The 12,172-nt window shown below is 36.3% G+C and overlaps 1 protein-coding gene across 2 annotated transcripts in view; it reads right to left on the minus strand.

The window, feature by feature from the left end:
- Nucleotides 1-10,517, minus strand: part of Cap-D2 (CAP-D2 condensin subunit) — a 410,800-nt gene extending 400,283 nt beyond the window's left edge. For both annotated transcript variants that reach the window (XM_067148430.2, XM_067148432.2), the window contains exons 1-2: nt 10,311-10,517; nt 10,071-10,205 (exon numbers count right to left, since the gene is read on the minus strand). In XM_067148430.2, coding sequence (XP_067004531.2) covers nt 10,071-10,205; nt 10,311-10,425 — 250 coding nt within the window. In that variant the 5' untranslated portion in view covers nt 10,426-10,517. The remainder of the gene's footprint in view (nt 1-10,070; nt 10,206-10,310) is intronic.
- Nucleotides 10,518-12,172: the final 1,655 nt, after the last annotated feature.

Consider the following 12,172-nt stretch of genomic DNA (forward strand, 5'->3'; position numbering starts at 1 on the left):
TCTGAGCCACTCAGCCCGGCAAATTTTTATTTTGTATATCAAACAGTAATGGAGGAATATATACTTAAGGGGTGAATGTTTTTAAACATTTATTAACATCTAGAGTACAGAAGATCAACTTTCATAAAAAAAATAGGTTAGTGCCTGAAAGGATTTCGGAGGGCCAACTGCCATCTAAAACCCTTAACGGAGACTTAGGGGAGAAATATTTTAAAGTAGGCTATACGATATTTTACACCTAGGGCATAAAAGAACACCCTTCTAGTAAAATTAAAACTTTGTTCGTCAAACAGATCTGGAGGGATGAATAATTTCATTTACGGAGCTAACCTCATTTAACACTTAGAGTTGGAATGTTAAAAAATATTTCCTATTTCACAGCTAGGATTTGGAATTAGAATTTTGTCTTCGTACATTAAACCGTTTCGGAGGAAGGAATGAGCATATCTGTTTTCGGACCTTAACTTCCACTTAACTCTCTGAACGGTTAAATTTGTTTCAAACCTTCTGTTATTTAACGCCTAGGATATAATTTGGAATTTTAACTTCGTAATTCAAACGGTTTCATAAACAGTAAATGCATATTTTTGTCATCATTCCTCGCCCCCAGACAAAACCTCCTTAGGGGTGTATTGTTTTAAGTCCACTTCTTATTTGTATCCTCATAAAAATAATTCAACTCCTTTTACGTAAGGTGATTCCAGACACACACACACACACACACACACACACCCTGCCACAAAATACGTGTCTTTATTTTTAAAGGAGATTAGAAATACAAACTTTCCTATCTGTAACATCCTCCGTTTTCGAGATGTAAGTATCCTTAAACAAAGAATTCAACTCATTTTTCAATTAATTTATCTCCCCCTCCCCTTAATTGGATTTTCCAAAAACAAAAGAATATGTGTTTCTTTTTTTAAAAGGAGATTCCAAATACAAATTTTCATGTCTGTGTCATCTTCAGTAACTGAGATATAAGTATCCTCATTAAAATAAATCACCCCCTTTTACAGTCATTTTTACAACCCCACCCCTTAAGTGTTTTTTTTTTCAAAAACAAAAAATGTGTTACTTTATTTTTAAGAGAGATTAAAAATCCAGTTTTTATGTCTGTAATATGTGGTAAGTTTTTTGATATACTGTATATATGCTCATTTTAAAAATTCACCCCCTCTAACAATTCCCATTAAGTGGATTTTCAGAAAACAAATTATGCGTGTTCCTTTACTTTTACAGGAGATCCAAATACCAATTTTCACATCGGTAACATCTTCAGTATTTGATATATAAGTGTCCTCATAAAAATAATTCAACACTTTCTTCAGTTCTTTTCACCCACCCGAACCCCTTAAGTGGATTTTTCAAGAACAAAAGAATACGCGTTTCTTTATTTTTAAAGAAGATTCCAAATACAAGTTTTCATGTCCACAACATCATCAGTTTTTGAGATATAAGTATCCTCATAAAAAGGGTTCAACTCACTTTTCAGTCTTTTTTACAACCCCCTTAAGTGAATTTACCGAAAACAAAAATATGTGTATTTTTTTAAAGGAGATTCGAAATACCAATTTTCACATCTTCAGTTTTGGAGATACCAGTATCCTAATAAAAATAATTCAACCCCATTTTCAGTTATTATACCCCCTCTTAAGTGCTTTTTCCAAAAACAAAAAAAATATGTGTTACTTTATTTTTAAAGGAGATTTGAAAATACCAATTTTCATGTCTGTAAAATGTGGTAAGTTTTTTTTATGTACTGTAGATATGCTCATTTTAAAAATTCACCCCCTTTTACACTTCCCCTTAAGTGGATTTTCAGAAGACAAATTATGTGTGTTCCTTTACTTTTACAGGAGTTCCAAATACCAATAGCCCTACCGCCTTTACAGACAGCCCGGCTAATATAATCTAGACAGATGCTAGTTATATGATATTAATACATATTTGAGTCATTGGGCGCTCCAAATTAAAAACAGTTAAAACTGTGTATTTAATAAACTTCGTTATTGTCAGCAAAATTGCATCAATTGCATGGGAGTTTAAATGTTTAGCTAGACTATAGCGTAGTGTCGCGCTCAAGCAGTGTGTGGATTAGCGTGGAATAGCATGTGATCATTCGATTCCGCCTGACGTTACAAACGCGTATGGCACTCTACAGCAACCGACTGGTAAGCCCCGGACTTACATGATTACGAACAAGCAGTAGAGTAGAACACCACTTCTAAATACTCTTAGGTCCTGTTCATGATACACTAATTTTGCAGTTAATTATTACCAGCCTTATATCCTTGTCAATGCCCTGAGGGGGGGATACATTGAGATTTTATCATGTTCATTTTTGCGTAGAATTCCCCGCCCGGCTACACATTCCTGTCACCCAGCTGATGAAAATTTCTGGGGAATCACTGTTCACGTCTGTAACATCCTCAGTATTTGATATATAAGTATACTAATAAAAATAATTCAACACTTTCTTCAGTTCTTTTCACCCACCCCAACCCCGTAAGTGGATTTTCTGAAAACAAAAGAATACATGTTTCTTTATTTTTAAAAAAGAAATTTTCATGTCCGCAACATCTTCAGTTTTTGAGACATAAGTATCCTCATAAAGGGTGTTCAACTAACTTTTCAATCCTTTTTACAACCCCCCTTAAGAGAATTTTCCGAAAACAAAAATATGTGTTTCTTTATTCTTAAAGGAGATTCCAAATACCAATTCTCACGTCTGTAATATCTTCAGTTTTGGAGATACCAGTATCCTAATAAAAATAATTCAACGCCTTTTTCAGGCATTTTAACCCCCCCCCTCCCAAGTGTTTTTTCCGACAACAAAAATACGTGTTTATTTTTTTAGGAGATTCCAAATACCAATTTTCACGTCTGTAATATCTTCAGTTTTGGAGATACAGTAGAGTCTCGATTATCCGACCTAAACGGGACCTGGAGTACATCGGATCACCAAAAATGTCGGATAATACAGAATAACATTGAAAATGAACTGAAACAAACAGGAAGGCTATACTGTATTACTATGTTTTACGGTACTCTATTTATTGACCTTTAAATTCAATTGTGCAGTAGATGCCGTACTGAACGAAAACATTCCAAATGTCTTACAAAAAGAAACTTGTCAATAATGTCTGCTTGGCTGCTGATTCACGTTTTCTTGCTGCGAGATTCCGCCATCGACGATAATCCTTCACTGTTAGTCATCGTTTTCTCCTTTTGTTCCGCAATGCCTGGTTCTTCTTCTTCCTTATTTTCGTTAGCATTCACAAAACCAATAATATCAGGGTCAGTTAGTTCAAACAGCTGATCTTGTGCACACTACTTACTCACATCTGGAGTCGTAGCATCCTCACAGCCAGGAATGCAATTCAGTAAGGCAACAATGTTGTCCATGTCTTCCTGTACCACCTCCTCTCGATGTTCAAACTCACTCAACAATATGTTCCATGACTTTCTAACGTTGTCATTTCAACATTTTCCCAAGATTTCGCTATCCAGTATGTCACGTCTTTCATGTTGTTTCGCTTTAATTTTTCTATCATGTCCTTGCCATTGACCATTTTCTCTATCAGGGATGAACGGAGTTTCCGCCGATATTTCCTCTTCAATGTTTCCAGTACACCTTGGTCCATTGGCTGCATAATGATGTCACGTTAGGAGGGAGGAAAATGACTTTGAGGTCACCATTTCTAAGTTGCTCATCACTTGGGTGTGATGGAGCGTTGTCTAGTAGAAGAAGAGCTTTTCTAGGGAGATTGTTTGAAGTTAGAAATGCTTCTACATCTGGAACAAACTGTGTAAAGAACAGTCTTTTAAAAAGTCATCAGACATCCAGGCAGCCTTCTGATTCATGTAATGGACTGGAAGAGCATTAACGGAAATATTTTTAAATGCCCTAGGCTTCTTTGCTTTACCGATCATAAGCAATTTTACTTTTAAGTTCCCAGTAATATTACTACAGGCAAGAACAGTAACTCTTTCCTTACTACGTTGTAGCCAGGTACAGACATCTTGGCTTGGGCTGCGAGAGTTTTGATGGCAGCATCTTGAAATTCAGCCCAGTCTCATCACAATTAAAAATCTGATCACCGGTTAATCTTTCAGCAATAATTATTTCTTGAAATTCCATTTTAAATTTCACAATCTCATCGGATTTAGCTGACAGTTTTTTTCCACAGTTTTTTTTAAGTGCATCACTTGTTGCTCTGGTAGAGCACCACTTTTCAATTTCCTCCCTCTTATGTTTCCAGTCTCCCTCTGTAAAACGTCCAACACCATAATCTGAAGACACTTTTGAAGTGTTTCCCCTTTGTCCAGTCTCTTCAACTAACTCAACTTGTCTTCCACAGAAACAATCACTTTCTACTGTTTACTTGCCATATTCAGAGAGGATATGAAAACTATAACATCCGCGCCCAACCAATACTACACTGAATAATCCTACCGCATGACTGCCAGAGCTTGTCCCATTGTCACTCCCCACACAGGGTGTCCCAAAATTGCCTCCACCTAAAGTTGAAATTAAGCCTACCAGTGTCGGATAACACGGAATGTCGGATAAGCGAAGGTCGGTTGAGTGAGACTCTACTGTACCAGTATCCTAATAAAAATAATCAAACCCCCTTTTTCAGTCATTTTAATCCCTCTTAAGTGTTTTTCCCGAAAACAAAAAACATGTTTATTTTTAAAGGAGATTCCAAATACCAATTTTCACGTCTGTAATGCCTTCAGTTTTGGCGATACCAGCATCCAAATAAAAATAATTCAACCCTTTTTCAGAAATACCAATTTTTACTTCTATAATAGGTAAAGTTTTGAGATACACTACAGACTGCTCATTTTAAAAATTCACCCCCTTTAACACTGCCCCTTAAGTGGATTTTCAGAAAACAAATTATGCGTGTTCCTTTACTTTTACGGGAGATTCCAAATACCAATTTTCACGTCTGTAACATGTTACATTTTTTGATATATCGTAGAAATAGTAATTTTAAAAACTCACTCCATTTGTGACTCCTGTTTACTCCCTCTTAAGATGATTTGCCAAAAACAAAAAAATTTGTGTTTCTTTATATTTAAAGATGCCGGGCTGAGTGGCTCAGATGGTTGAGGCACTGGCCTTCTGACCCCAACTTGGCAGGTTCGATCCTGGCTCAGTCCGGTGGTATTTGAAGGTGCTCAAATACGTCAGCCTCGTGTCAGTAGATTTACTGGCACGCAAAAGAACTCCTGTGGGACTAAATTCCGCCACCTCGGCGTCTCCGAAAATCGTAAAAAAGTAGTTAGTGGGACGTAAAACAAAGAACATTATAATTATTATTATATTTAAAGATGATTTCAAATACCAATTTTCAAGACTGTAATATCTTCAGTTTTTGAGATATAAGTATCCTCATAAAAGGTACTCAACCCCTTTTTCACCTTTTTTCACATCCCTTAAGAGGATTTCCCGAAAACAAAAAAATATGTTTCCTTATTTTTAAAGAAGATTCCAAATACCAATTTTCACGTCTTTAAACTGCTAAGTTTTTGAGATATAGATACACTAATTTTAAAAATTCAACCCCTTAGCGATGGAGTATCCAAAAATCCACCCTTAGACAGCACCTACATTGTAATAGAAATGTATCCTCAAAATTTCATTTCTTTATGTTCAGTAGTTTTGTCTCAGCGATGATCAATCAGTCAGTCAGTCAGTCAGTCAGTCAGTCAGAACATGTTATTTTATATATATAGATTGCCTCCATCATTGAATGTGATAATAGTATCCAAAAGACCACTAGTAAATCAAACCCCAGATACATATTTTTTGGTACTGCTTCCCATTTACAGATGTTAAAGCTCTTATTGAAGGACCTGCATAAGCAGAAACATATCAGGAAGAAGAAGAGAAGAAAGCTCTTATGCAAGATTTGCATCCAGTCATGAGCCACACTTTCAAGAGTTCTCGTTGAGGTAGTTCCCTGAACGTGGGCATTAAAAAGGGGAGAGGGTATGTGGTGTTTATGATCATAGATTCATTTCTTTCTTGAGCCAACTTTGTCATATTATAGCAGGACTCCAGGGGATGCTAGAGTCCTGTTGGCCACTTCATGGCCCTAACCTGGGGACTTACTCCCCCAGAGCCCCTTTGCTTGCCCCCAACTCAAAGGCCGTGTCACTAGCCAGTCCTAAGTAGACAGCCTTATGTGACGTACTGTGACATTGTCCGCGCCGCGCCATATCTCTAACCTATCCTTCGTGACTGATCAACAGAAGCCTTACCTATCCAGAGTTCCCCAGAAGCGACACACATATCCTGTGCCTCCAAATGGGTGCGAGAAGAGAATTGAGGTCAATGATCCATAGCTTGATTCAGGAGCTCCCTGGATAAGGGAGACAGATGAAGGAGAAGAAAAGGCTGCTTCATGTTTTCAATACACAACCAGCAGTAGACCTATATCAATTTTAATCTTTTAGCAAAGAGTCACCTTATCAGTCATATCACCTAAAAGCTATGGACCTACACGCACCTTCAGCAGATAACCAACGTGTCTATAGACGGTCATCTTGCACACACTATCTAAAGATTTACTGTTCCAACAGAAAATACTGGATTTTATAGGGAAATCTATATTCTCTATTATCCAAGCAATTGTCCTGGTAGAATTACGTGATGAGCACCTTATAATATGACTTAGAGTACACAAACCTTTTCTTGATACCTGAGCTCCCTAGTGCTGAATTAGTAGACCTTGGTTATGTTCGAGATTCGTATTAGCAATAGAGTAAATTAATGTATTATTTGGGTCCACCTATTCAATACAAAATATAAAGAGTTTAAATTACATAAATGATTAGGGACTAGTATCGACCTAGTACTAGGTCATCGTCAGCCTAAAGCAAAATTAAAACACAAATACTGAACAAATTAGTAAAGACACATAAGGTTTCGTAAAAGTACATACCATGTGAGACATTGTGCAGCACTATGTTAAAAAATAACTCTCTCAAAGAGATTCATAAAAAGTCCAGTGCACATTAAAAAGGTGTTATAGAAAAGAATTCTTGAGTTGCTGGATAAGGAGATTAGAATATGCTGGCTCCTTTAAGATACTGGTATTCAATTGAAGAACCACTGAGCCGAAGTCACGTCGTTTATTTACGATTAAAGACCAGTGTGCCGTATAGCATTCAAAAGTTGATAGGGATGGAAATTTTTCAGTGGTGGATCAAGGAATTCAATATATGCTGGCTTCTTAAATTTGTTGCTTTATATTCGAAGAACAACTGAGATGAAGTTACATCGTTTTTTAAGATATTCATAGACGTAAAAACACATAGATGCTGGAAAGGCTCTTCAGTTTTTTGGAACTTGAAAGAAGGTAATTGTTGCACGTGGAGGCTTAAGAATCCAGAGATGCGCTACATTATGTTAAAAAATAGAGATCCATAAAAAGATCCAGTGCGCCGTGTAAAAGTAACAAGTTGTAAAAGTAATCCTTAAGTTGTTGGTCATGAAAATCGAAAAAGGTTGGTTTTTCAAGCGATGCTGCTGTTCATTCAGAGATCAATTGAAATTACAGTTCCGTAAGATTGTCTTCTCAAGATGTTTATAAACTTGAAATAAATGTTGATGCGAAGTAAGATGCTAGAAGAAAGTTCTTCTGTTTCTAGAATCCTGAAGGACGATGGATGTTACTCGAGGAGGATTAACATATATGGAGTTAAATAAAGGTGGATAGAAATTCGCAGTTCAGCTTATTACAACACGCATTAATTCCCTTAGGACATATTTTATTTAAATATTTTCTTCCACCTGACCAAATTTCTTTCTTCCCTTGCTGTCATTTATTCAGAGTCAAATGTATGGTCCGCAATGAACTGCAAATTTCGATCCACCTTTATTTAACTCCATATATGTTAATCCTCCTCACGTAACATCCATCGTCCTTCAAGATTCTAGAAACAGAAGAACTTTCTTCTAGCATCTTACTTCGCATCAACATTTATTTCAAATTTATAAACATCTTAAGAAGACAATGTTACGGTACTGTAATTTCAATTGATCGCTGAATGAACAGCAGCATCGCTTGAAAACCAACCTTTTTTGATGTCCATGACCAACAACTTCTACAACTTGTTACTTTTATACGGCGAACTGGACCTTTTTATGGATCTCTATTTTTTAACATAATGTAGCGCACCTCTGGATTCCTAAGTCTCCACGCGCAACAATTACCATCCTTCAAGTTCAAAAAAACTGAAGAGCCTTTCCAGCATCCATGTGTTTTTACGTCTATGAATATCTTAAAAAACGAGGTAACTTCATCTCAGTTGTTCTTCGAATATACAGCAACAAATTTAAGAAGCCAGCATATGTTGAACTCCTTGACCCAAAACTGAAAAATTTCCATCCCTATCAACTTTTGAATGCTATACGGCACACTGGTCTTTAATCGTAAATAAACGACGTGACTTCAGCTCAGTGGTTCTTCAATTGAATACCAGTATCTTGAAGGAGCCAGCATATTCTAATCTCCTTACCCAGCAACTCAAGAATTATTTTCTATAACATCTTTTTAGTGCGCACTGGACTTTTTAATGCTATACGGCGCACTGGACTTTATTCATAAATAAATGACGTAACTTCGGCTCAGTGGTTCTTCAATTGGATACCTGCATCTTAAAGGAGCCAGCATATTCTAATCTCCTTATCCAGCAACTCAAGGATTCCTATCCATAACATCTGTTTAATGTGCACTGGACTTTTTATGAATCTCTTTGAGAGAGTTATTTTTTAACATAGTGCTGCACATATATCGCATGGTATGTACTTTTACGAGACCTTACAAGTTTTTAATTTTGCTTTAGGCTGACGATGACCTAGTACTAGGTCGAAACTAATCATTTACATTTTGTATTGAAAAGGTGGACCCAAATAATACATTAATTTACTCTATTGTTATCACATTTCAATACGGATCTATCATTATGAAACTTATTTCATTTAATTCGTATTGGCAACCTTTGAAACACAAACTATGAATCGCTTATGAATCGCCGTAAGACATCTGGCATACACTTTACGTACTAGTACTGTTCTTGTTTACACAGCAAAGCCAAACTATAGAATTCATGCTAGGAACACGATTCGTATCGAGAAATGTTATATAATGTTATATGTGTGTGTGACACAGTTGTTGGCTTAAGATAATAAAGGTTTAGAACATTCATATCGATTGAACATACCATCGATTCAATTCAGATTTCATATCCATTCAGTTGGCAGTATAATCGGAACCGGGAGAGCTCCCTCCTTACTCCTCACCCCGATAAAACTTGGTATCAAGAAAAGGTTTGCATACCGTACACATCTCAATGCTCTCTTCATACTAGAGGCAGAGTTCTCCATTGGTCAGGGCACACTGTACAGAAGAAACATAATGATTGTGGAGGGAGTGGGAGTGGAGAGGGAGGATTTTAGTGAGAGCTTTCACCAATTTATTTGCCTAGTTGGCAATCATACTTATCTATATCGAACTCTGGGAACTGCACCATTCTATTACAGAATTCAGCCAATGGCAGTGACTGCCAACACAGCAAGAATGACAAACATTGCACGATTTCTGAAATTTTCTAATAAGTTAAAGGGAATTATATTTCCAGGGGTGAACTGGCAGCTCGGAAGCCTTGGCAATGAACAAAAGAATTATGTAGTAAAAAAGGATCCTAAAATAATGAAAGGAAATAAAGATAGGGCACATAAAGCCAAAGTTTTACTAAAACGACAGAGGACACTTGAAAATATCAAAACGAATCGAAGTGAAAAATTCTGGTCCACCACAGTCATATGCTAGAGTATAAGCTTTTAGCTGTTGAATATTAAGAAAAATTATTCATAATTGCTGATAAATGACCGAAAATAACTAAGTACTCTGTCCCAAGGCATCCAAACCAGCTGGTACTTCATTTTCCTCCTAAGAGTGTGGCTCCTTTTATAGTATCTTCATTATTAAGAAGAGATACTCACTCCCAACACAAACATAAACATTAGACAGTAAGCATAATGATATCACCTTTAAAAATGAATTCCCATGTCTTGAGTGTGAAAGCAGGATCTAGCCGAGGAAAATGCACTATCACTGAAAATAGTGAATCAAAATGATCCAAAATAAAATGCATTCCCTTCTTCTGCATCGCCTCTCTGCACTCTGCAAACAGATAACAAATAATTGTAAAGCCAGCAGTCAATCGTGAACACTTCTTTAGGAGAGATATTCTGCGTATTTATTAATTAAACTTAAATTAAAACCCACCATTCAATTTAACATTCAACTGTGACGGACTGCACACGTCTTCCACGGTGTAACCTTTCGAAATACTATTATTTAGCAAATCGTCCTTTGACGTTGGAATTACGAAGTCTCTCATCTTGTATTTTGAACCTAATACACTGACACAACACTGACAGACAAATCTGCAATACACACCAAGCGTTCACAAACAGACAGCGTTCCTAGAACTTCCCGCCCAACGATAACACAACATGAACAAGTGAATCGCGAATCCAAAGTCACTCAAATGAGGAGGTACAACCAAAGAGAACAACATTCACTGCACAAATCAATGACTCACGCGAAGACGTTACACCATACACAATAAAGACTCCTTTTCTTCAATGAAACCAGTCACTACAGATCTGCATTTAGGACAGTCGCCCAGATGGCAGATTCCCTGTCTGTTGTTTTCCTAACATATTCTTAAATTATTGCAAAGAAATTGGAAATGTATTGAACATCTCCCTTGGGAAGTTATTCCAATCCCTAACTCCCCTTCCTATAAACGAATAATTGTTAGTCGAGCAGCTAATCTCCTTTCTCCCAAGTATTCCCAGTCCAAACTTTGCAGCATTTTTGTAACGCTACTCTTTTGTCGGAAATCGAGATCCTCTTCTTTAGATTTTTTCCACTTCTTGAATCAAGTAATCCTGGTGAGGATCCCATACAATGGAACCATACTCTAGTTGGGGTCTTACCAAAAACTTATATGCCCTCTCCTTTACATCCTTACTAAAACCCCTAAATACCCTCATAACTATGGGCAGAGATCTGTACCCTTAATTTACAATCATATTTCATTATATTAAGACCCAGGTATTTACAAGGATCCTGAAAGGGAACTTTCACCCCATCAATGCAGTAATTAAAATTGAGAGGACTTTTCCATTTTATGAAACTCACAACCCGACATTTAACCGCGTTTATCATCATATCATTGCCTACTGTCCATCTCACAACATTATCAAGGTCATTTTTAAGTTGCTCACAATCTTGTAACTTCGTTCCAAACTTACTCCTGAGCCTTGTGATGGGTGTTCCTATCTGGCATATTAGCAAACTTTAGAAGACAAAATACTGTGTAGTTGATATAAGTAGATTAACTTTGTGGCAGCCCCCTTATGGGAGAAGTTGTATTAATAAATAACAAATACTCTGTACAGAATAACATCATCGGCAAAAAGCCTTATCTCTGATTCCAATTCTTTACACATATGATATTTATATAAGAAAACATAAAGGACCAATAATACTGTCTTGAGGAATTCCCCTCTTAATTTAAGTTTATTTATTTATTGGTGACAAAAGGTCCCATGAGCCTCTGGCTCGTGATACGGACAATACAGTACATACTTTCTTTAAGGCGACACAATAATTACATTTCATATACAATAGCTTTTTCTGTAAAGTGACAAGTACATTTCTGGATAACTAAGACATTACTCTTTTTTTTTTTTTACATGGTAGGATCATAGTTTTTCATAAGTATATTCAGATATTGCGTGGATATAATATATTAAATATGGGCAATATATATATTATTGTATTAAATAAGCAAGTTATACAGAGATTATATTGAGATATCTGTAAAAGAGTAATATTCCTTCAGTTTTTTCTTAAAACCTATAACCGATTTAGAGTTCTTTACAATAGGAGGCAACACATTGTAATCCCTAAACATTAAGGATTCTATGCCTTTCACTCCATACTTTACTGAATTAGAGTGAGAGGGATATATCCTTACTGATCCTCTAGTTTCATATCCATGAATTTCATTAAAATGGGAGAAGTTAACAGTAGAATGGGTTAATTTCCTGTCTAGCTTATACATAAAGATTGCT

This window comes from Anabrus simplex, chromosome 5 (assembly GCF_040414725.1).
Source record: "Anabrus simplex isolate iqAnaSimp1 chromosome 5, ASM4041472v1, whole genome shotgun sequence".
In the NCBI taxonomy this organism is placed as follows: Eukaryota; Metazoa; Arthropoda; class Insecta; order Orthoptera; family Tettigoniidae; genus Anabrus; species Anabrus simplex.